Consider the following 24,899-nt stretch of genomic DNA (forward strand, 5'->3'; position numbering starts at 1 on the left):
AAGTGATGGGGGAAGTTGAATGAAACTGCAGACCATAAATATTCTGCAAAATCCGTTTCTCCAGTTGGTCCTATTGCTAAAGAAAACCCTCTGTGTGTGTGTATGTATGTGTGTGTGAGAGAGAGACAGAGATAAATACACAGATGATAGATAGATAGATGACTTGATAGATAGATAGATAGATAGATAGATAAGAGATTTACATGTTCCTAACAGGGATCATAAATTCAAGCACCTAGAGGAACCAGGTGATAACAGAAATGACTTGAAGTACACACTCAGACTGAGTTATGAGGACTTAAGGAGGTAGCTATTTCTCAGTGGGTTCTGAGTGAGCGTAGGCTTAGTATTGCCACATTTTCCCACATTTAAGATAATTCACAAATCTATATTTTATATGAAATCATCTAAACACTATTTTATCCAGACAATCCTGTCTGAAGACCAGATATTTGTATTTTGTACCCTTTATTTTTCAACTAATATTAACTCATGCAATGAAGAAGAAGGAAGTTTTCTTACATTTCAAAGTATATATGAAATATCATACACAATACATAGAAAGTAAATTTTCCAAAATCACACAGCCAGGACACAGCAGAGCTGAGATCAGAAGACTTGTTTCCTGGCTGGACTCCTAGCTGGTCTACTCGTCTTGCCTCCTCCCCTGCAAGAAAAGCTAAGTTATCACAGCAGGTAGTTTAAAGGGCATGTACTCCCTGATTTACTCTATTTCTATGCGTTGCCTTCTAAATCCGCATAGTTCACTGTTTAGCAGTAATCCTGGATGCTGACCCAAATAAGGATGGCATAGTTCTAGTGACTTTCTCATTAGAAAGTTCATGGAACACATCAGTCTGGCTCTGCTGAAGTGCCAGGAAGTAACAGGTAGGACCAGGAGATTTCAAGTATTAAAGTTGTTTGACTGTCAAGTATGCATGACACATAAGCATGAGCATATGTGTCAGAGAGACAGTTTGTGGCTAAAAAAACTGAAATATTTGATTTCTGGCCATTTACACAAAAAGTTTGTTGACTCCTGGAGTAGAAAATTATGCATACGAGTGCACATACACACACAATTAGGGTAGAATGAGTAGAGTGGGAATGGAGTATAAGTAAAAAAGAATTTCAAATTTAAGAGTAATGTTTTCATTTTTCATTAACTAGAAATAATACTACATAAAACAAATACATAAATGTTTTAATTTATCCATCAGAATCATGAAAATAGGTGTTACTCTCTGCACTTTGCTGTAGTCTTTTAATTCTTTCCCCTCCTAGTTGTCTTACACAGCATTACTCCCAGAACATAAACCCCAAAACTCAGAGAGATTTCCAACACCAAATACCACTTGCCAGAACCTGACAGTAGTCTGGGGCAGGGCAATATAGGTGAGCATAGCACTTCAGGGGGCAGGGGAGGAAGGACTTCTCTAACACCAATTGTCATGACCTAGGCCAGTGATTTTCAACCTGTGGGCCACAAGAATTTTTAAAACATGCAATACCTGACTATTTAATCAAGAGCCCTTAGCCTGTCAAATAAAAAAGTGACAACAGCCAACACAATAGCCATCCAGTGTGAGTATACCAAAATTATATCTATTTTTGTCAGATTGGCAAAAAATACAATATATTTATTTTTTGGGTGTGCAGTAGAATTTTAATAATTAGTTTCTACATGCCATGAGATGAAAAGGTTAACTATCGCTGACCTAAGGGATTAGCCATCAGCTAGAAGATCACAGCAGGTGGCGAGGAGGCACAGGCCAGGCACAAGCATTTGTCCTTCCACAGGGAATTTATGAGTATTTCTTGGCAAAGGTAGAGAGAGGAAATGTTACATCCAGAGAGAAGAAACTACATGGTGAAGGGTGGAAGTAGAAAGCAGTGAAGTACCTGAGAAGAGTTACTAGATTTTCTCTCTGCAGCACGAATTTTAAAGGACCTTTACATCAAGTTGACTCAAGGTAGAGACTATGAAGGAGGTTTAGTGGTACGTATGGTGCATCATAGGGGGAAGGGAAGCGGTGAGGCTGGATAAGGAGAACATACTTTCTAGTCACCACACCAAGTGTCCATTTTGCCTCATCCTTTCAAATGTAGTTAATGTTCTCCTGATCTGCAGCACACATCCCAGTTGTCATTTGCAGGTGCTTAAAGACTCACACTATTTCCCTGCAATTGCTACTGGCCCTGCTCAGAATGGCCACAGCCCTTGCCCCTCTCTCCCTGTTCATATATCCCTTTCCCATTGCTCTTGGCTTCTCTGTCTGCCTTTTAGATTGGTAACCAGTTCAGATTCACTCTGGTATTTAGACCCATTCCTGCTCACACTCTTGGTGTTGGGTCACTGACACCTCAGGTAATACTCCTTTTAACAGCTCTAGACCAGAAAACCTCAATCACACAGCTCCCAGTGTGCCTTGGTCAGGTGAGTGGGATTCAGGCAGAGGGAGAAAATGATAACACAATATCCATTCTTATTCAGTGGGTTCCCTCAAAATAGGTCATTTCTAAGATTCCAGGTCTGAGGTCTTTCTTGATGAGTCTCTGTATAATTCAAAAAACTGAAGAAATGACTTAATATTGTTTTTTTTCAACTATGTTCATCATGCAAACATAAAGATGTACCCCAGCCTACATATGGATGCAAATCTTTTTCAACTGTTAACTGTGTCTCAAAATGTAGCTTGTCCCCTTAGACTGTACAACCCATGAAGAATTTTTATCTCCAGCCCTCTGAAAGGCATAGGGTTGGCCTCTACAAATTACAGAATTTTCATTGGGAAACATAAAATCCTCTTAAATGTATTCAGTTTGAGCATCTAGAACACCTATCCAATCTGGCTCTAAAATAAATTGCCTTATTTTAGAGCCAGATGGAAAGGTTTCAGATGATTCAGGTTCTGCAGCTTCTCTGTTTTAACACCCTGTTGGGGATCCATATTCTTATTTATATTCTCATACTCATCTAGGTACATCCACCCAAGAATTAACAGATACCTTGTAGCCTGCAAACAATGATTCCACTTGCTTCATCACTGTCAACAAGCAGTTCTGCCATGGAAATGCAGAGAACAGGTTCTGACTCAGTCACAGAACTTAACTCTCATGATCCTGTTCCCACACCAGGTAGAGGCTTTGGGGAGAACCAGTCTCCAACATCAGTAAGGCAGCCTATATCCATCTGTGACTCAAATTAAGTGGTTGCCATAGTAGACACAATCTAAGACTATCACAGACTTTATGGAGAATTTTGCCCATGGATATGTTCTGTCTGGTCATCACAATGTCCAATTTGATTATTAATGTAAATGGATTTAGGTCACAAGCTCTCAAATTTATGATAAACTCCTTCTTCACATTAATTGACCACCAAAGGCATTTAATCTCACACAAGAGAAAGGAAAGCTCGGGGTCATAAGCATTGATGGTATTTCAGATCCTCAAGTTCAGAATAGAATATTAATTTTTATTCAGCCCCCAAATTTAAATATTGGAAATAAATAAAAGCTATAATTCTGGTGGCATGTTGCAGGAGCACATATTATTTTCAGACAGAGAATAGAAAATAAGATCTAGCAAAACATCTTAGGCCTGAAACAAAGTAAGAACAGAGAAGTGAGTCAATGTTGATAAGCCAACAGTAATATCTGTGTTTTCAGGTTAACACAGGAGGGGATGTGCCTGAGGTCAGAGCTATCACAAACAATTAAGTCAGGCAGAAATTGGAGAAAAGAGGCCCAAACATGTTTTAATTTGATCTTTCATGCTCAAAATATGGGATATAATTTTTCACTGATAACAGGCAACCAAACATACCATTATACTGTTTTCTGGTTAAAGTAAGAGATAATAGAGGCGAGATGATTAATGGAATTCTAGATAACATTTATCTCAACTTTTAATGTTCATCTAACAGCAACAGTAACTAATTCTGAGTATCTCATATGGTATTTAGTATTTATATTGGATATAAACCTGCACATAATAAAGAGCAAAATAACTTTATCTATATAACATCCACAGTTGAATTACATAGATGTATATTTCATTTTATTTTATTTTGACAGCTTTTTACTGAATTTATTGGGGTGACATTGGTTCACAAAACCATACAGTTTTCCAGTGTACAAGTCAACAAAACATCTTCTGTATGCATACTGCATTGTGGACCTGCTGCCCCAAAGTCTCTTTCCCTCCCCATCCCCCCAACTTTGCCCACCACTGCCTATTCCCCCTTTCCCTCTGGCTATCACCACACTGTTGTCTGTGTCTATGGGAGACAGATAGATATATATATCATAGACATGTGTACATATATAATATGCATGTGTTTATATATAAATAATATGCATGTATGTTTCTATAAATCATATGCATGTGTTTGTATATAAATCATATACATATGTACATAAATATACATGTGTGTGTTTTATATGTATATGATTTTTTTGCTTAATTTCTTTACCTTCTTCCACCTGGCCCCCTACCCCACTTCACTCTGACAGCTGTTAGTCTGTATGCTACTGTTTCTATTTTGCTCAACTGTTTATTTTATTAATTAGATTCCACATATGAGTGAGATCATATGGCATTTTTCTTCTCTGTCTGACTTATTTCACTGAGCATAATAATCTCCAGGTCCATCTATGCTTTCACAAAAGGTAAGATTTTCTTTTTCTTTTTTCCTTCTTCTTCTTTTTTAGCCAAATAGTATCCCATTGTGTAAATGTACCACAGCTACTTTATCCACTCATTTACTTATGGGCACTAGGCCTGTTTCCAGATCTTGGCAACTGTGAATAATGCTGCAATGAACATAGGAGTGCATATATTCTTTCAAATTGGTGTTTTGGGTTTCTTCAGATATATTCCCAGAAGTGGAATTACTGGGTCATAAAGCAGTTCCATTTTTAATTTTTTGAGGAAAGTCCATACTGTTCCACCTGGCTGCCCCAATCTGCATTCCCACCAACAGTGCATTAGGGTTCTATTTTCTCCACATCCTCACCAGCACTTGTTGTTTGTTGATTTACTGATGGCAGCCCTTCTGACAGGTAGCCCTTCTGACAGGATTGAGGTGATATCTCATTGTAGTTTTAATTTGTAACTCTCAAATGATTAGTGACATTAAGTATTTTTTCATGTGTCTATTGGTCATGTATATGTCTTCTTTGGAGACATGTCTGTATAGGCCCTTTGTCCATTTTTTAAATTGGATTGTTTGTCTTCCTGGTGTTGAGAACTTATGTAAACATAAGTTATTTAATATGTTCTTTATATATTCTTTACATATAAAATTCTTTATATATTTTGCATAAGTTCTTTATATATTTTGGAAATTAACCCTTTATCAGATGTATCATTGGCAAATATGTTCACCCACTCAGTGGGTTCCTTTTTCATTTTGTTGATGGTTCCTACTACTGTGCAAAACTCTTTTTAGTTTGATGTAGCCCAATTTGTTATTTTTTTCCCTTTGTTTCCTTTACCTGAGGAGGTATTTCTGTAAAAATATTGCTATGATAAATGTCTGAAATTTTACTGCCCATATTTTCTTCTATGATTTTTATAGTTTCATGGCTTATACTTAAGTCTCTAATCTATTTTGTGTTTATTCTAGTGTATGGTGTAAGGAGGTGGTCTAGTTTCATTTTTTTGGATGTATCTGTCCAATTTTCCCTACACCATTTATTGAAGAGACTGCCTTTACTCCATTGTATGTTCTTGCCTCCTTTTTCAAATATTAATTGACCATAAATGCATGGGTTTATTGATGTGTATTTTAAGATTCACTCTATAGTGTAGATATTTTGGTAGCATGCAGAGAACCAAGAGTTTTAAGGAAAAAATCGAATTAATTGAAGTGCTTTTTATATGTCATTTGGGAAAGAATGACTGGCTTAAAAATAAAATTTCAAACATTAAATCTGGACTTTTTAGAATTATATGCAGAATCTGAATTGAATATTTTCTGGAATCACACTACTTAGAATATGAATAGTTGTTTATATACATTATCTCACTTTATCTTGAAAACAAAATAACAATTTATGTTTTATTAGTATGTACTTAATGGAAGAAAATCAAGCAAATGTATAACCAATAAGTTGCAGAGTTTGGAATATTGGAGACATATCTAGGCATTTTGGAGACAATTGCTATAATCTAGCAAAGCACTCATTCATAAATAGTTTTATCTCTACTCTAAATCAACTAATGATTAGATTTGGAGCTGTTTCTGAATTAAGACCTTGACAATAACCTGTCGAATCTTCTGAGTCTTCACACTGTAGATGATAGGGTTGAGCACAGGTGGGATGAGCAGGAAGATATTGGCCATGATGGTGTGGACAAATGGAGGTGCTGAATGGCCATAGCGATGAATAAGAGACAAGCTGATGAGTGGGATGTAGAAGATGGCAACAGCACTGATGTGGGATATGCAGGTGCTGAAGGCCTTCTGCCGCCCCTCTGAGGAAGCAATGTTGAGGACAGATCGGATGATCAGGACATAGGAGAGCAAAATGCAAGGGCAGTCAAATCCTGTCGTAGAGAAGAGTGCAAACAGGCCAAGGATGCTATTGACTCTGTTGTCTGTGCATGAGAGCTGAATGAGATCAACATGGTAGCAGTAAGAATGTGAAAGGACCATGGAACTGCAAAAGGACAGCTTCTTGACAAAAAGCACAACAGGCAACATGACAGCAACATTCCTTATCAACAGGATCACCCCAATCTGAACAATCCTGGCATTGGTGAGAATGGTTTGGTATCTTAGTGGGTCACAGATGGCCACAAAACGATCAAAGGCCATGGCCAGCAGAACCCCAGACTCCATGAAAGTAAATGAATGGAGAAAGAACATCTGGGCAATGCAGGCATTTAAGTTGATCTCTCGAGCTTCAAACCAAAAGACACCAAGGGTGGTAGAAAGTGTGCAGAGGGACAAGCTCAGGTCTGTGGCTGACAGCATAGAGAGGAAATAATACATGGGCTCATGGAGGCTCTGTTCACGAAGGACCACAAACAGGATCATGCTGTTCCCAGACAGGGCGATGACATACAGGAGACAAAAAGGGATGGAGATCCAGTTCTGGGCTGCTCTCAAGCCTGGGATACCCATCAAGAGGAAGGTGAAAGGCTGAGTATTGGTATTGTTGACAGCCAACATAATGAGGGACTGAGAAGACAGGGGTGTTTGAATAATTGAACATTATACATAATGAATATATAGATTATCAAAAAAAAAAAAAAAGAAAAGCCCTGGCTGGTGTAGCTCAGTGGATTGAGCACAGGCTGGGAACCAAAGTGTCCCAGGTTTGATTCCCAACCAGGGTACATTCCTGGGTTGCAGGCCATAACCCCCAGCAACCACACATTGATGTCTCTTTCTCTCTCTCTCTCTCTCTCTCTCTCTCTCTCTCTCTCTCTCTCTCTCTCTCTCCCTCCCTTCCCTCTCTAAAATGAATAAATTAAAAAAATCTTTAAAAAAAAAGACACTTAAAAAAAATAGATTATCACTTAGAACATCTTTGTGGCACTCTGAGACTCACTGAATTACCATTGCTGATAGTAAGTTTCCTTCCTAGGCTCTCAGTATTTCTCATTTGTTGAGATGAAAGAATAACCTGAATTATATCACATGAAAGTTTCATAAGACTGTAATTCTCTTTTGTGGAAACAAACATCACAATAAAATTATACCTAACTATAAAAGTTCCCAGTAGACTACGTAAATAATATGATGAGAAATCTGGTTTCCAGTATTTTTAAAAATAAACTTAATCTTATAATAAAGCACCAAAAAAATCAAGTCACATTTGAAATGTAGATATTATTAGGTTTTCTTGGGGTATGTCTGGGAGAATGCTAAAGACATCCCCAAGACACACATGTTTATATCTGTAATAACAGAGTAATCCAAAGAGCTACCCTAAGAATAAATATAGCTCCCATGTATTGAGAGTGCCCTGTGTTATTGACATTTATATGCATTATAAAATTTTACTTATATACCAACTCTAGGAGGTAGGAAGTAGTGTATATGTTTTGCACATGAAGAAGCTAAGACTAAACAATTATATAATCCTCCAAGGTTAACTCTGTAAAGCACTGCCTAATGGTTGAGAGAAACTGCATATTTAACAAAAATGGCAGAAAGAAAAAAGAAAAGAGTGGAAGGAAAGGAGGGAAAAAGAAAGGAAAGGAGAAATTGAGGCAGAAAGGTAAATCTTGCCATTATTTTAACATGTATGACCTCAATGTCTTCATTCAATAAGGCTGAGGAATGCATAGGAGGAATCTCTATACCAGTCTGTCAAATATCCCTAACAGGCAGTTTCAAGATTTATCTTTTAGAGGCACATTGTATTCAATGGGGCATCTTTTGAGTCAAGTACTAAATTTCAGATGTTAATTCCACATATATTGTACAAATATGAGGAAGCTCTTTAGGCTTTTCAGGAGAAAAAATCTCACTGATAGTCTCTGTGCAAAGGACCCAGGGAATCAGGCCACACCCAGTTATGGAAAGCAACACCAACCTAGAACTCCCAAGTTCAGGTGACCCATTTATCCAACACTTACACTAATTGTGATACTGATGATATTTTCTTTCTAAAAATTTTCTCTTCCAAAGTATTGTATGGCACTGTCTCTACTATTTTTATCCCACCATCCATCAGTTTATTTTTATGGCTTAATTTTGTCCCCAAGAACCTTAAATATGAAATTCTTTAAGGATCTGCCCTTTATCCATTCTTAAGACATTTAAATAATTATCTAGCCAATTTTCATAGTTTTATCTTTCACCTATTTAATGACAAAATCCAAAAAAAATATCTAAAACCCATCTCTGGTTTCCAGGTTCCTGAAGTCAGACCTTCTTTCTTGGATTTCTCATAGATAAATCAAATTCAATGTTGTTCAAAACCAAATTGATCATTTCCCCTTTTATTTGTCCTTATTACTATATATTCTATATAAAGCTTATAATTTTCAAAAAATTAACCAATTATCTAAGTGAAAGCTCTAGAAAGTTTGTTTTTATGTTTTTAAAGGTCACCATTCCCAATCAATTACCACATCATTTCTATTCAGTTTCTAATATCTCTCTTTCTTATTCTACCTTTTCTTATTTAAACAAAAAAAAATCTCTTTCAGATGTCTACACTGAATAACCGGGACTATTAAATTGACCTACATATAATAATAATTTATTATAAATATAATATAACAATGGCTACAAAGCAATAATAACAACATCCATTTATTGAACAACTTCTCTTTGTCAGAAAATATCAGTGAGAAAAACAACCTATTAAACTAAATAAAAATGATGAAATCACATATCCAAACTTGTGGGGCAGGACACTGAAGTGTAATGTATAGCCTGAAGAATAGACATTTATCAGAAACCAAAGATTTGAAATATTACTTTTTTTAAGTTTCCAATATACAATGCTATAAAATATTTAAATAAATGTCAAAAGAGGCAATTAACAAAAAAAGCAAAAATAAATTAGTTAGCAGTAAAACTAAAGATTATTTGTAAGAAAATATGTGAACTTTTTTTAAGTGATCAAGAAAACTTTTTAAAAAGTATGATTAATTGCATAATAATTTTTAAGCTGAGAAATAAAACTTTAAATATAATGAAATGGATGCATAAATATAACATTATATTTGATAATAGATATAAAACAGATAAGTTTATAGGAAAATCTCAATCCCCAAACTAGCCCAAGAAATTAAATTCAGCAGAGAAAAAATGACAATGACAGAAAAGATTTCACCAATAACCAAACCTGAAGAATAAAAATATACAGTATTTCTTCTATTTTTTACAAATTATAGTATAGCAGAAAGAGAATATCCCTCCACCACCCAAGGCAATACCTGAAGAGTTTATGTTGTCACAACTCAGGAAGAAACCCTACTGGCATCTACTGTATGGACACCAGGAATGCTTACATCCTACAATGCACAAAACAACCAAAAATAATTCAGCCTAAAGTGTCACTAGGGCTGAAGTTGAGAAATGCTATTTTAGAGCATATAAAAACATAAAAAGATGAGAAGTCATTCATCTAATTAGTTATTGATAGCATATGCAAACATTACAAATAACATTTTAGCAAGTCACATGTAACTGTGCTCTTAAAGAATATTGCACTTTGACACAGTAGACTTTATCTTATGAATGAAAAAATAGTCAACTTAACAAATCTATCAATGGTATGACTATGTTACTAGATTCAAAAAGATGTGTTTTAACAGGAGAAATAAAAAGTCAGAAAATGTAATGGCAATTCATAGTCAAATTTTTAATATTCAGAAAGAAAATTAGTTCCTTGTTGCGCGTGGGTCACCGGCCAGCAGTGATCACAGAACGCTGTGGATGGCTCGACAATAAACACGCGAGAAAAAACACACATGCACAGAGACAGACTAGTTTCTGTGGGGAAGTAGGGATGAAATGGCCACTCCCCCTAGTGGGGAGCGTGCAGATTTACCATACATACCTGCTTTTACTGGGCTCATTCTGCATAATAATTCAGGTAAAGTACAGTACTCATTAGGGGGAAGTAAGGAACCATAGAAAACAAAGAACTCTGCCAGTCTATTGAGTTGGGGGTCAAAGAGCTGTAAGACTGAGGAACAAAATAACTTCCTCCTAAGACCCTTCTCATTCAACTGAGAGCATTCTAAACAAAGAAGCTTTCACAGTAATTTACATGTTCTTTCTTAGGCCTGATCACCCCGGGGAATCCGCACTTCTCAGTACAGAGCTGCACCACCCTGTCATTGTTTCAGGCTTAGGTGGAGCAAGTGAACTAAGGCAACTGGGAGACAAGGAGGTTTTTTCCCCAGATGCTGAGAACTCAGGCTATGTCAAAGCCGAGGAGCGAGGGTCCATCACCCCCCTTTTGCTGCAGCCCCCCAAGTCCTTCTTTTGGGGGGGGCCTCCCAAAGTGATCGTGCCTGTCTTAGGTCGTTCCCCCCGTGGGGAATCTTACCCATCTTTGGCTAACCGACCAAGCTTTTGGGGGTTCAGTCATGAATAAAGTAGCAGAAGCAGCATTCCTGCCAGGAAGATAACCTTTGGCTCCTTGCTGGCTTACAGTTCCAAGGGCATTCCCTTAGCCTTAGCCTAGGCGGGGGTTTCAGCTCCTGATACCAGTCAGGGCGGTTCCCAACAGTTCCTAAATAAAAGCTATCTTCCAAAAATGTGGAGCAAACACTTTTACTGGTGACCTATTAAAAGAATCTCTATTAAAATCAGTGACAAGATAAGAATACCTAGTATTGCAACTATTAGTCAACAATTTATGGAACAGTCTCAGTAGATGCAAAAAGAAAGCCAAATAAAAGGAGTTAGTGTTACTTTTATAAAAATGTTTTTTAGACTTTAATTGATTTTTACCTGAAAAATCCAAGAAAATAGATTGCAAGCTCTTAAAATAGACTCTACAAAAGTCACTAGATAGACAATCTGTATCCCAAATTAGTAGCTATTCCTGTTCACAGAAATTAGCCACTGAGGAAACTTTATAAAAATAAACATTTATTTCAATAGCCCACAAAATTATAAAAAAGGGATTGGTATAACAAAAGTTTGTGTTTGCAACCCAGAGGATGAACAACAATAGGGGCATTGGCTTGGGATGGGACTGGGTAGAGGTGGGGAAAGGGAGAAAAACTGGGAACAGCTGTAACAGCATAAACAATAAAAATAAAACTAAAAAATAAAAAGTTTGTGTTTGGCAGGAAGAGGGGAGGTCTATAAAAATTTACTGCTGGGCATAAAGTCCTTTATTCCTTTTGTGAAAATAAGAACATTCAACAGTGAAAAATGTAAACTTTCCCATTAGCACTCACATAAATTTAAAGCATTATCAACCAATAACACAAACGAGTTTTTAATGAATAGTGACAGATGGATCTTAAAATCTATTAAAATGTGCAATATATTCAGTATAATACTGAAAACAATAGGTGATGTCCTTTGATAATAAAATGTAGTATAAAGCTATTATAATTAATAAAATATAATAGTCAAAGGTTTAAAAAACATATCCCCAGAAAAGAGCAGTTTCCCAAAAGAAAATGTGTGAGGATAAAAAATATGATCATATGGCATCTTACATTACAAAAAGAAACTGGTATGTCATAAGTGATATTTGGTTAATTGGCTAACAATTTACAAAAATACAAAAAGATCCTTACTTTCCACATTTCTGCATTGATTAAAAATTTCAAGGCAAAAAAAATTCTGTAATAATATTAAAGTGAAAGAAAATGCATTTGTGTCATGTGTAGGATATTCCTTCTTAAGATGAAATTATTAAGCAAAATATTAATACATTAGATTGCACATATAAGTAAAATCAGATGGTACTTGTCTTTCTCTGACTGGCTTATTTCACTTAGCATAATACTTTTCAGGTCTATCCATACTGTTACAAAAGGTAAGATTTCCTTCTTTTTTATAACCATGTAGTATTCCACTGTGTAAGTATATCACAGCTTTTTTTATTCACTCATCTACTGATGAGCACTTGGGCTGCTTCCAAATCTTGGCTATTGTAAACAATGCTGCAATGAACATAGGGGTGCATATATTCTTTTCAATTAGTGTTTAAGGTTTCTTTGGATATATTCCCAGAAGTGGAATTACTGATTCATAAGGCAGTTCCACTTTGAGTTTTTTGAGATAACTCCATATAATTTCACTTATATGGGAATCTAATGAACAAAATAAACTAACAAAGTAGAGACAGACTCATGGATACAGAGAACAGGCTGACAGCTGTCAGAAGGAAGGGTTTGGGGACTTGGTGAAAAGAGTGAAGGGATTTAGCAAAGAAAAAAAAAGAGAGATTCATGGACACAGACAATGGTATGGTGATTACCAGAGGGAAGGAGGGGTAAGGGGAGGTGGAAGAGAGTTAAGGGGGGGTAAATGTGATGGAAGGAGACTTGACTTGGGGTGGTGAATACATAATATAATATGCACATCATGTGTTATAGAATTGTACACCTGAAACCTACATGATTTTATTAACCAAAGTCACCCCAATAAATTCAATTAAAAGAAACAAATTCAGTACTTACTAATTATGTAATTTTGGGAAAATGATTTAATTTTTTATGGCCTCAGTTTCTACATTCAAAAAATGCTGATGCTAACTTGTAGAATGGTTGTAAAGAGCAGATGAAATAAAAATTATAAAGTGTCTGGAGCCCCCCAAAAATAATGATACAGAACACTACATCAATCTTAACTATTTACTGAGTGCAAAAGTTATATGTAATGAAATCAGAAGTGCAGCATGCTATACACACATTAGAAGGCCAAGACTCAAAAAACAGTGCTGCTGCCTTAGCATTAAACAAGATCGTGTGTCTGTTTTTGCCTGATGATAGTTTGTGGTTTGACAGACTCCTTGACAGTCCGTGAAGGAGCTGAGAACAGGAAACAACAACACCAAATAGATTTCTGTGGGCAGAGGTTTCAGTCATGAAGGAAACGGTGGACATTGGGATGTATTATTCTAGCTTGTCGACGAAGGTAAAAGACCTGACTACAAACATTGACAGGAGACAGGACCTTGTATACCCATTCCCACTTAAGATTCCTCATCTGTAAACCTTGGACTTTAAAAATATATCTGATCTAGCTATTTGTAGTTGTTTCTTCAATGGTCAAATGTGAAGAGGTATTTGAAGTCCTTCTTTCTAAATATAAATGGGTTGTACTAAGAAAGCTATTAGAAAGCTCAGACTATGAGGATCTTGTAAACAGATTTATCTGATGCCAAGTGAAAAAACTCAAAAAGCTTATTTTCTAGAAAATAGGGTTATAGAAACCTGCCAAATTTAAGAGCTGAGTGAAAAAATAAAATATATAATAAATGTCAAATTTGGGTAACACAGAATCACAACAATATACTTGCCTTTCTTGATTTAACTGGCTTTGACCTTTTCTCCTGGAAAGAAATGTTTGTTTGCAAACTGCTTACTGATCTCCAACTAATTCTCATAACCTTCAGCTTGAGCCTTTCACTCTGAATCTCTCTTCTCAATATCTCTACTCTTCTTTCTCTGATTTACAGTCTTTTGCCTCTAAGTACCTGCTCCCCACGCCCCATCCCTTCCTCTGGTCTATCTTTTGCCTTCCAGTTAGCTCTCACCCATTCCTTCTTGGTCTGCTATTTCTGGCCTAGCATCCTACCTGACTCCCAACAGAGAGCAGTCTGTCCACTCTCTGCCCAGCCAAGGACATATATGTAGGTGGCTCTTGACCCTCTTCTTCTGCAAGGAGCCCAGAATTAACCTGCTGCCAAGAAACCCCTGGGGCTTGGAGATATTATAATCAGATGAGCAGCATGATCCCAGGTGTGAGAACTAGAATTTCCCAGGAGGTTCACCACACCAGACTAAATCAGGTCTAAATAACATGTTTACCGTCTCACTTTTAGTTATTTTACTATTTTTGTATTACTTTTAATGAATAAAAAGATCCTTTTTTTCCATTAACTTCATATTTTTATTTACTGCTATGTTGCGTGCAGGCAAAAAATGTCCTTACACTCAATTCCTCTCCTCTTCTTCCTTCTCAAATTTAGTCACCTAGGTTTTTCTGGATAAGATATATAAATTTATATACAGCTTTGGCACTATGATTAAATATTGTCTATTTGTGTTTCAATTGTTCAAACTTTAAAGCAAATAAATTTCTATTGAAATAGGATTAAACAAACATTACACAATGCAAAATTTAGAATACACAGTGTGAGTAAAAAAGAATGGCATATCATCCTAAATTGCTAACCACATATAGCTATTAAAAGAAGCATGTATTCATCAAAGTAAAATTTATTCTTTCCTTGTACATCGATTCAATTATGTCAAATGTATATTTAATTTACATTGGTTCTTGCTTTTTAAAGACTATTTTCTGTTTTCTATGGAATTCAAATTATCCTCCATTTTGCCTAGTAGGTGGATAAAACAGGCTTTCTTCAGCATTTTCCTAATAAGTTACTGCTACTCACTCAAAATAGTAATTCATGATGATACAAATCTTCTCAACACCTTGTTAAAATTAAAATGCTAATTCATTATGTCTGGGATGGAGCCTGAGTTCTGAATTTCTGACACTACTTCTGCTCTGAAGCCATATTTTGTGCAAAGCTTTAATACGTTCTGCATTTTCAAAGCGTATGAGAGAACATCCCCCCAAAAACAGAATTTATTTATTAAAAATTGGGTATTCATTCTTACATGTTTAAACTCCAGTCACCTTTAAAGCACTCCATTTGATGCAATACATCTATCAAGACTTTTTTTCCACGGCTCAAAACACTTTCTGTACTCATTGATTTTGATGCATTTTAGTGCTTCTGCCATTTTTTGTTTCACCTCTTCCACATCAGCAAAACATTCCCCTTTAAGGACTTTTTTCACCCTGAGAAACAACAGCAACCACCAAAAAAAGTTGCTGGGTAGAGATTGGGTAAATAGGGAGGGTTGGGCACGTCATGCCATTTTTTGGTCAAAAACTGCTGAACCATCAGTGCTATTTGGGCAGGTGTGCTTGTAAATCATCCATCATGAAATGGGCAGACTTGTTTAGTCTTCAAAAAAATTCACTGAAGCCGAAGACAGCCTCTCACAACATCGGCAGCTGGTGCACTGGTACAGATGGGTTCCTAGAACACTCACCTGGTGGGGGAAGCCTGTCCTACAAGGGCCCACACTCCAGAAGACAATTCCAGTCTTGGGGGGGCTCCCCTCATATTTAATTGGTGCTTTCCTGGTATTACTTTACATGGCACCCCTAAGTAATTTCCACTCATACTTCATTAGCAATAGCTGAACTTTATTGAATATCTGTTTCATTTGCTGAAACACATACTCCAGTTTTATTTTTAAAAAATGAATGTAGAAAATGACAAATTTTCTGTGTTCCTGTCTAAAATATATATACATATATGCTTATAATTTATTGATACATTGGATTTATATAGAATTTTTAGGCTTAAATAATTTTGCTGAACATTTTAACATTCAGTTTAAAATGGTAAGACTAGAGATAAAATTCTGGGTCTGTATATCTGCACTGTAAAAACTTAACTTCTCTGTGCCTTAGTTTCTCTACATAAAATGAGGATGCTAACATTTATATTATGAAGTTGTAGAGAATGAGTAATTATGTAGTTTTAAAACCTTTAGAATACAATCTGGCATGTAGAAACTATTAAACAATCTCACCTAGTCATAGCTAGGCCTATAAGAAAAACTAAAGTTACTGCCTTTCCTTTGTAGGTCATCTCCCTATTTTAAAGCATTAAGCTCTACTCTCATGGTTGGTGCTTTGAAATTCTACAATACTATTTCTATATAGACATTACCCTTAATACTTTCTTCTTTTTTCTTATTTACTTAGTATTCTATTGACTAAATGTAGCAATATGTGTTTAACTAACTGATTGACAGATATTTCAGTTGTTTCCACATTTTACCTGTTATGAATATAGCTATCTATGGTAAGCATTCTTTAACATTTTTAGTGTACATATAAACCATTTATTTAAGGTATGCAACTCGAAGTAAAATTCCTTGGTCAAAAATATGTTTAACTCTAATAAGGTTAATTGCCAGAAATATTCCTGGTGTGGCTATGCTCAGTGCACGGTACTCTCATTGCCTCCCATTTTTGCCAACACTTAGTGTTGTCCTTGTATTTAATTTTATTATTCTAATGAGGTTGTATTGGTTCTCATGATAGTTTGATTTTTTCATTTCCCTGTGATAATAATGTTGAATACCTTTTCTCATATATATTACCCATTCATTTACCTCCCTTGGGAAGTACCTTTTTAAATCTCTTGCTTACAATTTTAATGAGTTGCTACTAATTGATTATGAAACTTTATTTTTTAGCTATAAGCATTGTAAATATTTTCTCTATCTGTGGCTTACCTTTTCACATTTATTATGGTATCATTTGAAGTGGATTTTTTAAAGTGAAGTTTAATGTTGAATTTCTTTCTTTTACAGTTAATGCTTTTTGTATCCTGTCTTAAAAATTTTTGTTTTTTTCAAGTTCATGACATTATTTTTTTTCTTTGAGACTTTTATAGTTTTAACTTTTAAATTTAGGTGTATATTACATTTTAAATAAAGATTTTGTTACATCAAAGTAGGAGCTGAGGTTCATTTGATTTTCATACAGACATCCAATTGTTCCAGTACCACAGAGACATTTTCTGTCACTGAATTGCACTAATATCTGAATATTAGTTGAATATTAGTTAATTATGTTTGGAGCTCTTTCTGTTTTCCTTACCATTTTTTCAATAATGAATTGATCTATTCCTACATAAATAAAGGCCACATGATATATCAACATACTTTCACATTGCACAAAAAACTCTTCAATTATAAATATAAATATTCTATATATTTAGCAAAAATTATATTCATACAAGTAAGCTCACATGAATGTAATCTCAACAATACACCCTTTGACACATGCATTCAAACCCCCTGCTTTTGTACTTGTGTACACAGAAGAGAGAGGAAAGTTAGGGGTTAATGCTTCCAGCTTTGGTCTCTAGTCTCAGAGGAAGCCAGTGTGTGAGGCAGTGGGTTATAGGAGGAGCAGGAGAACTAATGCTTGGCAAAGAGAAAAGCCAGAGGTTAACAGACCTTTAAATAGGCTCTAAGCTGAGGTCTCTATTAAGGGCTGAATCCCAGGAGCCAGGTAGAACTGCTTATGGTCATGCAAGATTTGGTCAGAGCTCAAGGTGAGTGGTTCTCTGTGCCCCACTCATCTCTGCCCTTCCCAGAGAGCAGTAGGACTCACAGAGTTTCAAGGGAGCTGCAAGGCAAGGCATGAACTGTGCAGGAAACCTGATTCACTGGGGGCTCCTGGTCGAGATCCATAGCTGCTGACCTTCCTTCTTAGAAGGGAAGAAAGAGTCACTGCTTGCACTGTCTTCCAGGGAAACTCTAGAAAAATGGAAAGAGCACCTCCATATGCAACTCCTCCACAAAGGAGGTTATATCTGAACCTCACCCTGCTGTAGCATTATAGCTCCATGCTGTAGTTTTAGATGCCCCAAAGTGAGAAAATAAAATCTGAATATTCCTGAAACTATTTCCTAGCAAGATCTCAGCCCATTTTATCTTTCATCCTCTTAAGTTTGAACAACACAATTGAACTAATGAACATAATTATTTCTATATAATTAGTGGAGTAATTGAGTCTCCACAGAGCCAGGGGGTAGCACAGCTGGATTAAGCCCATATTCACAGATGAAAGCAGAGCTCCATTATTGTGAGAATATAGTTCTCATAACCATATTTGCTGAACCAAAAGCTATGCCAAGCTCTCACAAGTTAGATTGTATTTGGGGGAAAAGAAAAATTGAACCTGAAATCCAATGTGTGATCTGTAGCCCTAGCTATAATGCTTGAAAAAGATGACTCAATTTCACCTTCAATATGTATTATGCTCACAAGCATTCTAGCCCATGGAAGGTGGGAAAGGAGAACATATTTAAAATCAAGGAAGGGAGGAAAGAATGTGGTGCAAAAAGGGGGAGGATAATACTCTTCCTTTCCCTACGCTTTATGGAATGAACATTTTCATCCCTTAACCCAGATGCAAGCTGATAACCTGTGCTTCCCCTCAAAAACATTACTGAAAACCTCACGCAGTGCACAAAAATTACCAAGGATTAACTCCCTTTCCACTCTCCATGACTTACTTATAGCCTGAACTCTGCCTGCACTAAGTGTGTAAGTTTGAGAGAAAAAAAAAAGATTAACAGAATTGCTGATAATGAGAGCACTAGATTCAATGGGACAGCAGCAGAAAATGCAGAGAGAAAAGAGGATCCTGTCAAGGGCATCCATATCCTGTTAGACTTGGGTCCCAGGTCAGTTTTACCCCTTCATTGTACACCCAAGAAAGAAAACCTTAGAGCAGAAAATCAGAGGCAATGAAATGAGGAAGCTAAGAAGTATCTGTTATGGAAGAGAGCTCTGGTCCGTGAGAAGGCCATTTGAGAGTCTGGGATATAAATGAAGCAGAGGAGAGAAACTAGCTTTCAAAAGGGATTGCACACTGTGGATAGCTGAGCCCTGGCTGAGGAGAGTCACTACAACCCCTGCAAAAAGTATGTAGAACAGGTGAGTTCTCCATTAAAGTTCATATAGGCAGAAACTAATAAAGATGCCATCTTATAGAAAGCAGGCCATACAAAGACGACCAACCTGGAGCATATTCTAGAGCCACTCCAGTGAAGTGGCAGAGATTTTGGGTCCAAATGCAGATGTGTCTATAATATTTGTATATAATTTTTGTGTGTGTCTTTCATATCCACTTTTGTCATGATAAGGCAATGATTTCTGCTTTACTCCACAAGGGCAAGTGTCCCAATCAATCATTGTCTAGCAGAGGCAGTGGTGTGCATGACCAAAGCACAGGGTGTAGAGTCATGGACTTGGCTCTAAATTATTGTATTTCCCAACTGGTTTCCTCCCTGAAAGTTGTCTAAGTGGTCTACACAGAGGGATAAAAAAGACCTAGGGCAAAGTTTAAACAAATCAGTAGTTAATTCTAAAGAATAAAATGGTGAGAATTACTATGACATTATATGCCAAGATAGTTTTCCCTTAGCAGATTCTACTTTCAAGAAAAATTTGATTTTTATTTTAAAAAATCACACTTATAGCTGGTATGTTCTGACCCCATTTTGAATAGCATAAATATGAATAATCCAGGGTAGCGTCATTCTATGTTGAAAAATTTTATTTATTAAAGTAGTTGAAATTATTCCATTTTATCATTAAACCCAATTGTCCTATTATTCAACTGCTCCTTCCAAAATATTATGAATAATACTTTTTTTATTTGATTGTTATCACTTACACAGAGTACATTCCCTTCCCAATGAAGAACAATTCAGCCATCCTGTGATGTTGGCTTCAGGGAACAGCTCTTCTCATCCTGTGTCCTTCATCTTGCTTGGGATCCCAGGACTTGAGAATTCCCAGTTTTGGATCGCCTTTCCATTTTGTGCCATGTATATTGTGGCTATAGTTGGCAATATCACTATACTTCACATAATTCGAACTGACCACACCCTGCATGAACCCATGTACCTCTTTCTGGCCATGCTGGCTATCACTGACCTGGTCCTCTCTTCCTCCACCCAACCTAAAATTCTGGCTATTCTCTGGTTCCATGCTCATGACATTGAATATCATGCCTGCCTCACCCAGGTGTTCTTCATCCATGCCTTTTCTTCTGTGGAGTCTGGGGTGCTCATGGCTATGGCCTTGGATCGTTATGTGGCTATCTGCTTCCCACTTCATCACTCTAGTATCCTGACCCCATCTGTAGTAAGTAAACTGGGGGCAGCTGTGATGATGAGAGGGCTGTTGTGGGTGAGCCCCTTCTGCTTTATGGTCTCTAGCCTGCCCTTCTGCCCCAACCAGGTCATTCCTCAGTCATATTGTGAGCACATGGCTGTGCTGAAGTTGGTGTGTGCTGATACCAGAATAAATCGTGCATATGGGCTCTTTGTGGCCTTCTCAGTGGTTGGCTTCGATATGCTTGTCATCAGTATATCCTATGTGATGATCTTGAGGACTGTGCTGGGGTTGCCCTCTAGGGAAGCCCGAATGAAGGCTTTTGGCACATGTGCCTCCCATATCTGTGTCATCTTGGCTTTTTACATCCCAGCCCTCTTTACTTTCCTCACCCACCGCTTCGGTCATCATGTGCCCAGAGTGGTACACATCATGTTGGCTGATCTCTATCTACTGGTCCCCCCCATGCTCAACCCCATCATCTATGGAGTTAGAACCAAGCAAATCAGGGACAGGGTTAATCAAGGATGTTGTGGAAAAGACCCATGAGCCCAGGAACACAGCATCACAACCAACCCGACTGCCCTACTGATCTGGGGAGAGAAATGCAGGAAGTTGCCTGGCCATCACATATCATCAGTAAGTCATTTCTGTGAACAACTGGCTCAGAGGTCAGCAAGCTTCAAAAGCAAAAGGAAACCATTTTCGGGATGTCCAGAATGAGAGTTCTCTATGAAATGCAGCTGATAAGTGCTTAGTTGACCTATGTTCACCATCACAAGAAAACAGTAAAAAAAAGTTTACTTCTAAAATTAGTGAATATTTCAAAAGAATATCACTTTACACAGACCACTAAGGTGAAAATTGTTTTTAAATTGTTTATAGAAGGATAAGTTGGTATACTTTGTTAAAAAGGAGTATAGAAATTTCCATCAAAATGGTTAAAAATGTATATATTTTCCCTATATTGGAATCTTGTTATAGAAATAAAGTTTTAGAAAAAAGTACAAAGACATGTGTAGATTTATTATTTATAAAAACCAAAACAGAACATTCAAATATTAATCTATAAGAAACCAGGTGAAGCAATGAGCAATTGAATGTCATATATCATTTAACTACTACATTTGTAAAGAGTGTCTAAGGATATTAAAATGGTCAAGGTATAATATTAAAAGAAAAAAAAATTTCCATAAGGCTGATGCCAATTCTAAAAAGGAATAGATATACACAGAAGAAGATTCAGAAAATACACTCAAATGCTAATAACAGTTACTCAGAGTAATGAGATTTGTGGTATTTTAATTATTTTTGCACCTTTATTTATTGTTTCAAAATGATCTTCAATTGAGGGACTTTAATTTTAATATGAAAACAAGTAATTGAAACAAAAAAAGTGTACAGAAGAGGTTAATTAAGTGCCAAAGTCTAGAGGAATGCAGTGGGCAACCTACGAGGATGAGTGGCTATAAAATAGATTAAGTTCCTGAAAACTTAAAAATATAGATGTAAAACTTTCAGAATCTTAACTAATTGAGACTGCTAACAATTAGGATTAGGTATTCTGAGTTGATCTCTCTTTACAAAATTTGCTGATTTCCCAATGACAATGGATTTCGGAATGAAAAAGTTTGGGAAAAGAATGAGGAAGGAGATTCTTCTGAAGATAACTATACTGTTTGGTTAAAGGTAGTGAAAAACTAGAAATTATAATAATATTTGTTACTATTCAATTACCTTTTAAATTAAAACTTTAAGCTCTTTTACAAAGTTGTTTGTTTTTTCATGTTTTCAACTTATTAAGATATACTTTATATGAACAAAGTAACACATATTTAATTCGTGCATACATTTTGATAAGTTTGGATATCTGCATACAACCATAATAACATCACCTTAAAAAAGTAATAAGTATACTAATTACCATCCTTACATTTGTTTTTTATCTTTGTCCACCACTCTCCTGTCAAAGACAATAGTAAAGAAGGTTCTAGAATTTAGACTTTAACGTTACTTAAACCAACATCAGATAAAGGTGCTTTAAGAGGAGTCAGCAATGTGCTTGCTTCTCCCAAAAGAAATAGCTCTTGGAACCTAAAATTTTCCTCAGAAGTTAATCAGTATTCTGCAGGATCATTTTCATAATTCCCAAATTTTATAGTTGTAAGGGATCTTGGTTCTCTTACCAACAAATCAATCAATGATTGTGAGTCTCCCTGTTTTTTTTTCTTTTTCAAACTAACTTCATTATTGTATAACTTGTGATAATAAAATGCAAATATTGTAATACAGTTTGATGAATTCTGACACACATAAATATCTGTATAGCTACCAGCCTAGTTAAACTATAGAACATTTCCATCACTTTATAAAGATTTCTCCTACTTCTTCAGAGTCAATCACTTCCACCCCAAACAGGTAGATGCTGACATGATCTCTTTCACTATAAATTAGTTTTTCTCTCTCTAAACGTTTTATAAAATAAAGGACTAAATGATGCATTTTTATTAGTGTGGTGCTTTCTGCTCAGTATAAAGATTAGTGTGGTGCTTTCTGCCCATACTCTTACATGTAGGAGTAGTTCATTTCCTATTATTGCTGAATAGCATATTATATTTTTTCAACACACTTCAATTGGTATATCGTTACTTTTTTGCTTTGCTTCAGGCCTTCTAGTCTTCTTTATTTCCAAACACATCAACCACTTATTTATCTTAGTGTTCTGCTCTTAATTACCCACTTTGCCCCACTGTTCTTTTCTAGGGCATTCTATCTCCTTCTAATCACCCTTTAGGTCTCAACTAATACCACCTCATTAACAACATATTTCTTAACCTATGTATCTCAATTAGATCCTGCCACCTATAATTTTCTTTCAACACAAATATTTTATTTCCTCCTTATCTTAGCACAGTATGTAATTATTTCAAGTACTTATTTATCATCTGTTCCTCTGACTTGAATATAAATTGTAAAAACACTGCATACATGCTCACTATTTTAGTCCCAAACCTAGCTCACGGCAAAAAACACTAGCAACATGAATGAATGATTTAATCTAATGTGCCTAATATCATTGTCCCAACAATTCCACTAGTAACCACAAGATGGTACTTACAAGTTTATTTTTGCCTTATTTCTACAGAACTGGATACCAGACCTCTCAGTCCCAAGAGCTCCTTTAATTATTCCCATGGAAATGTGAAGGATGTTATTAGTCAAATAAGATAAATCTGTTATGTAAATAAAATTTTCCTTCATTCACTTATTTTTGTTAAGAAATTTAAAAATTTGGAACATATATAATTTATCTCTTGAGCAATTATTCTGCACCAAGCACTCTGTAAGAGGATGGGAATAGAGTGGAGGACAAGAGAAATTGGCGATCAGAGCATCTGATTAGCACACCAAAATAAGCATACCAAATACCTACAATTCCAGCTTCAATATGAAAAACAGTAATTACTGAAATTGTGCAGGCCTGCCATGAAGAGAAGCAAGCTTAAGTATTATAAATCAGTGAAAATAGTTGATTGCCTTCAATACAACCCAAAGAACCAGTGGGTCCAGGGCATCAGATTTGTAACTAACCTCAAGCTTCTTTGTAATCATTTGCAAAACTTACCAAGTGAGCACTTTGAATAAGGAACTCAATTTCCCATTTTTGAGAGGGAAAGAATCGTTACCATGCCTCTCTTCTCTCAAGTAACATACATCTGTAATGAGATATAGTGAGTAAAACCAGACAAAACTTAACAAAAGCAGTCCTCAGCAGGTCAGCTTCTCCTACTCTAAACATTACTCAGAGCTGAGCCATGCTTTTAGGGCTTTTTTCTAAAGTAACTTCAAAAGAGAAATGTTTCATCTGTGTTGACTACTCCACACAGAGCTAAACACAGTATTATTTATCAGTATCGTGACATTTCACACTCAAATTCAACAAACATGTCTCCTTCCATTTAAGGTGTGACAATACTGTACTTGGTGCTGGGGTTGTGGAGATTAAACTTTTATTTTTCATCCTATAAACTTCTCTTCTATATTCTCACAACACCTGGTACAATCTGCTGTCATCACATTCATTCCTTTACACCCAAATGATTTGATGGTGGGTTTTACTGTTTATTCTCAGTCTGCTAAACCTGAAGTCTTTGACTCATGGTGCCCTGTCTCCTGAGCCTGGAACTCCCAGTGCCTGAGGAGGGACAGAAAGGCCCAAGGAGGTACGATGCCTGACTGCAAATCACATCTTTCACCCCAGCCCTATCCCTGACAAACCTGTAGTCTCAGTCTTTGGACCCTGATTCTCAATTGTCTATCTTAAGTATAGACCATCATGGAAAAGATTGGGGATTCTCTAACATCTGGACCCCAACAGACAGTTACCATCCCCAACATTTCTTACAGGCCTTGGCCTCACTGTATGTGCATATGTACAAGTAGTTGTAATTATCCAATTATAGTTTGTAGATGGGGAAACAGAAATGAAATAATCT

At 36.2% G+C, this 24,899-nt stretch overlaps 2 protein-coding genes across 2 annotated transcripts; one reads left to right on the forward strand and one right to left on the reverse strand.

Annotated features, from left to right (window-relative positions):
* Positions 1-6,232: 6,232 nt before the first annotated feature.
* Positions 6,233-7,183, reverse strand: LOC123805539 (olfactory receptor 51F2). Its single transcript, XM_045818178.1, has one exon. The coding sequence runs from the start codon at positions 7,181-7,183 to the stop codon at positions 6,233-6,235; it is 951 nt and encodes a 316-aa protein (XP_045674134.1).
* Positions 7,184-20,007: 12,824 nt separating this feature from the next.
* LOC123805576 (olfactory receptor 52R1) lies at positions 20,008-20,952 on the forward strand. The gene has a single exon (XM_045818240.1). It carries the CDS (start codon positions 20,008-20,010, stop codon positions 20,950-20,952), a length of 945 nt encoding a protein of 314 aa, XP_045674196.1.
* The last annotated feature ends 3,947 nt before the right edge of the window (positions 20,953-24,899 follow it).

Source organism: Phyllostomus hastatus, unplaced genomic scaffold, assembly GCF_019186645.2.
Source record: "Phyllostomus hastatus isolate PE091 unplaced genomic scaffold, TTU_PhHast_1.1 phas_scaffold_317, whole genome shotgun sequence".
NCBI classification, from domain to species: domain Eukaryota; kingdom Metazoa; phylum Chordata; class Mammalia; order Chiroptera; family Phyllostomidae; genus Phyllostomus; species Phyllostomus hastatus.

What these genes read in the sequence shown, in the direction of transcription:
- LOC123805576 (XM_045818240.1), top strand. Translation starts at nt 20,008, where the DNA reads ATGTTGGCTTCAGGGAACAGCTCTTCTCATCCTGTGTCCTTCATCTTG.
- LOC123805539 (XM_045818178.1), bottom strand. Translation starts at nt 7,183, where the DNA reads ATGTTGGCTGTCAACAATACCAATACTCAGCCTTTCACCTTCCTCTTG.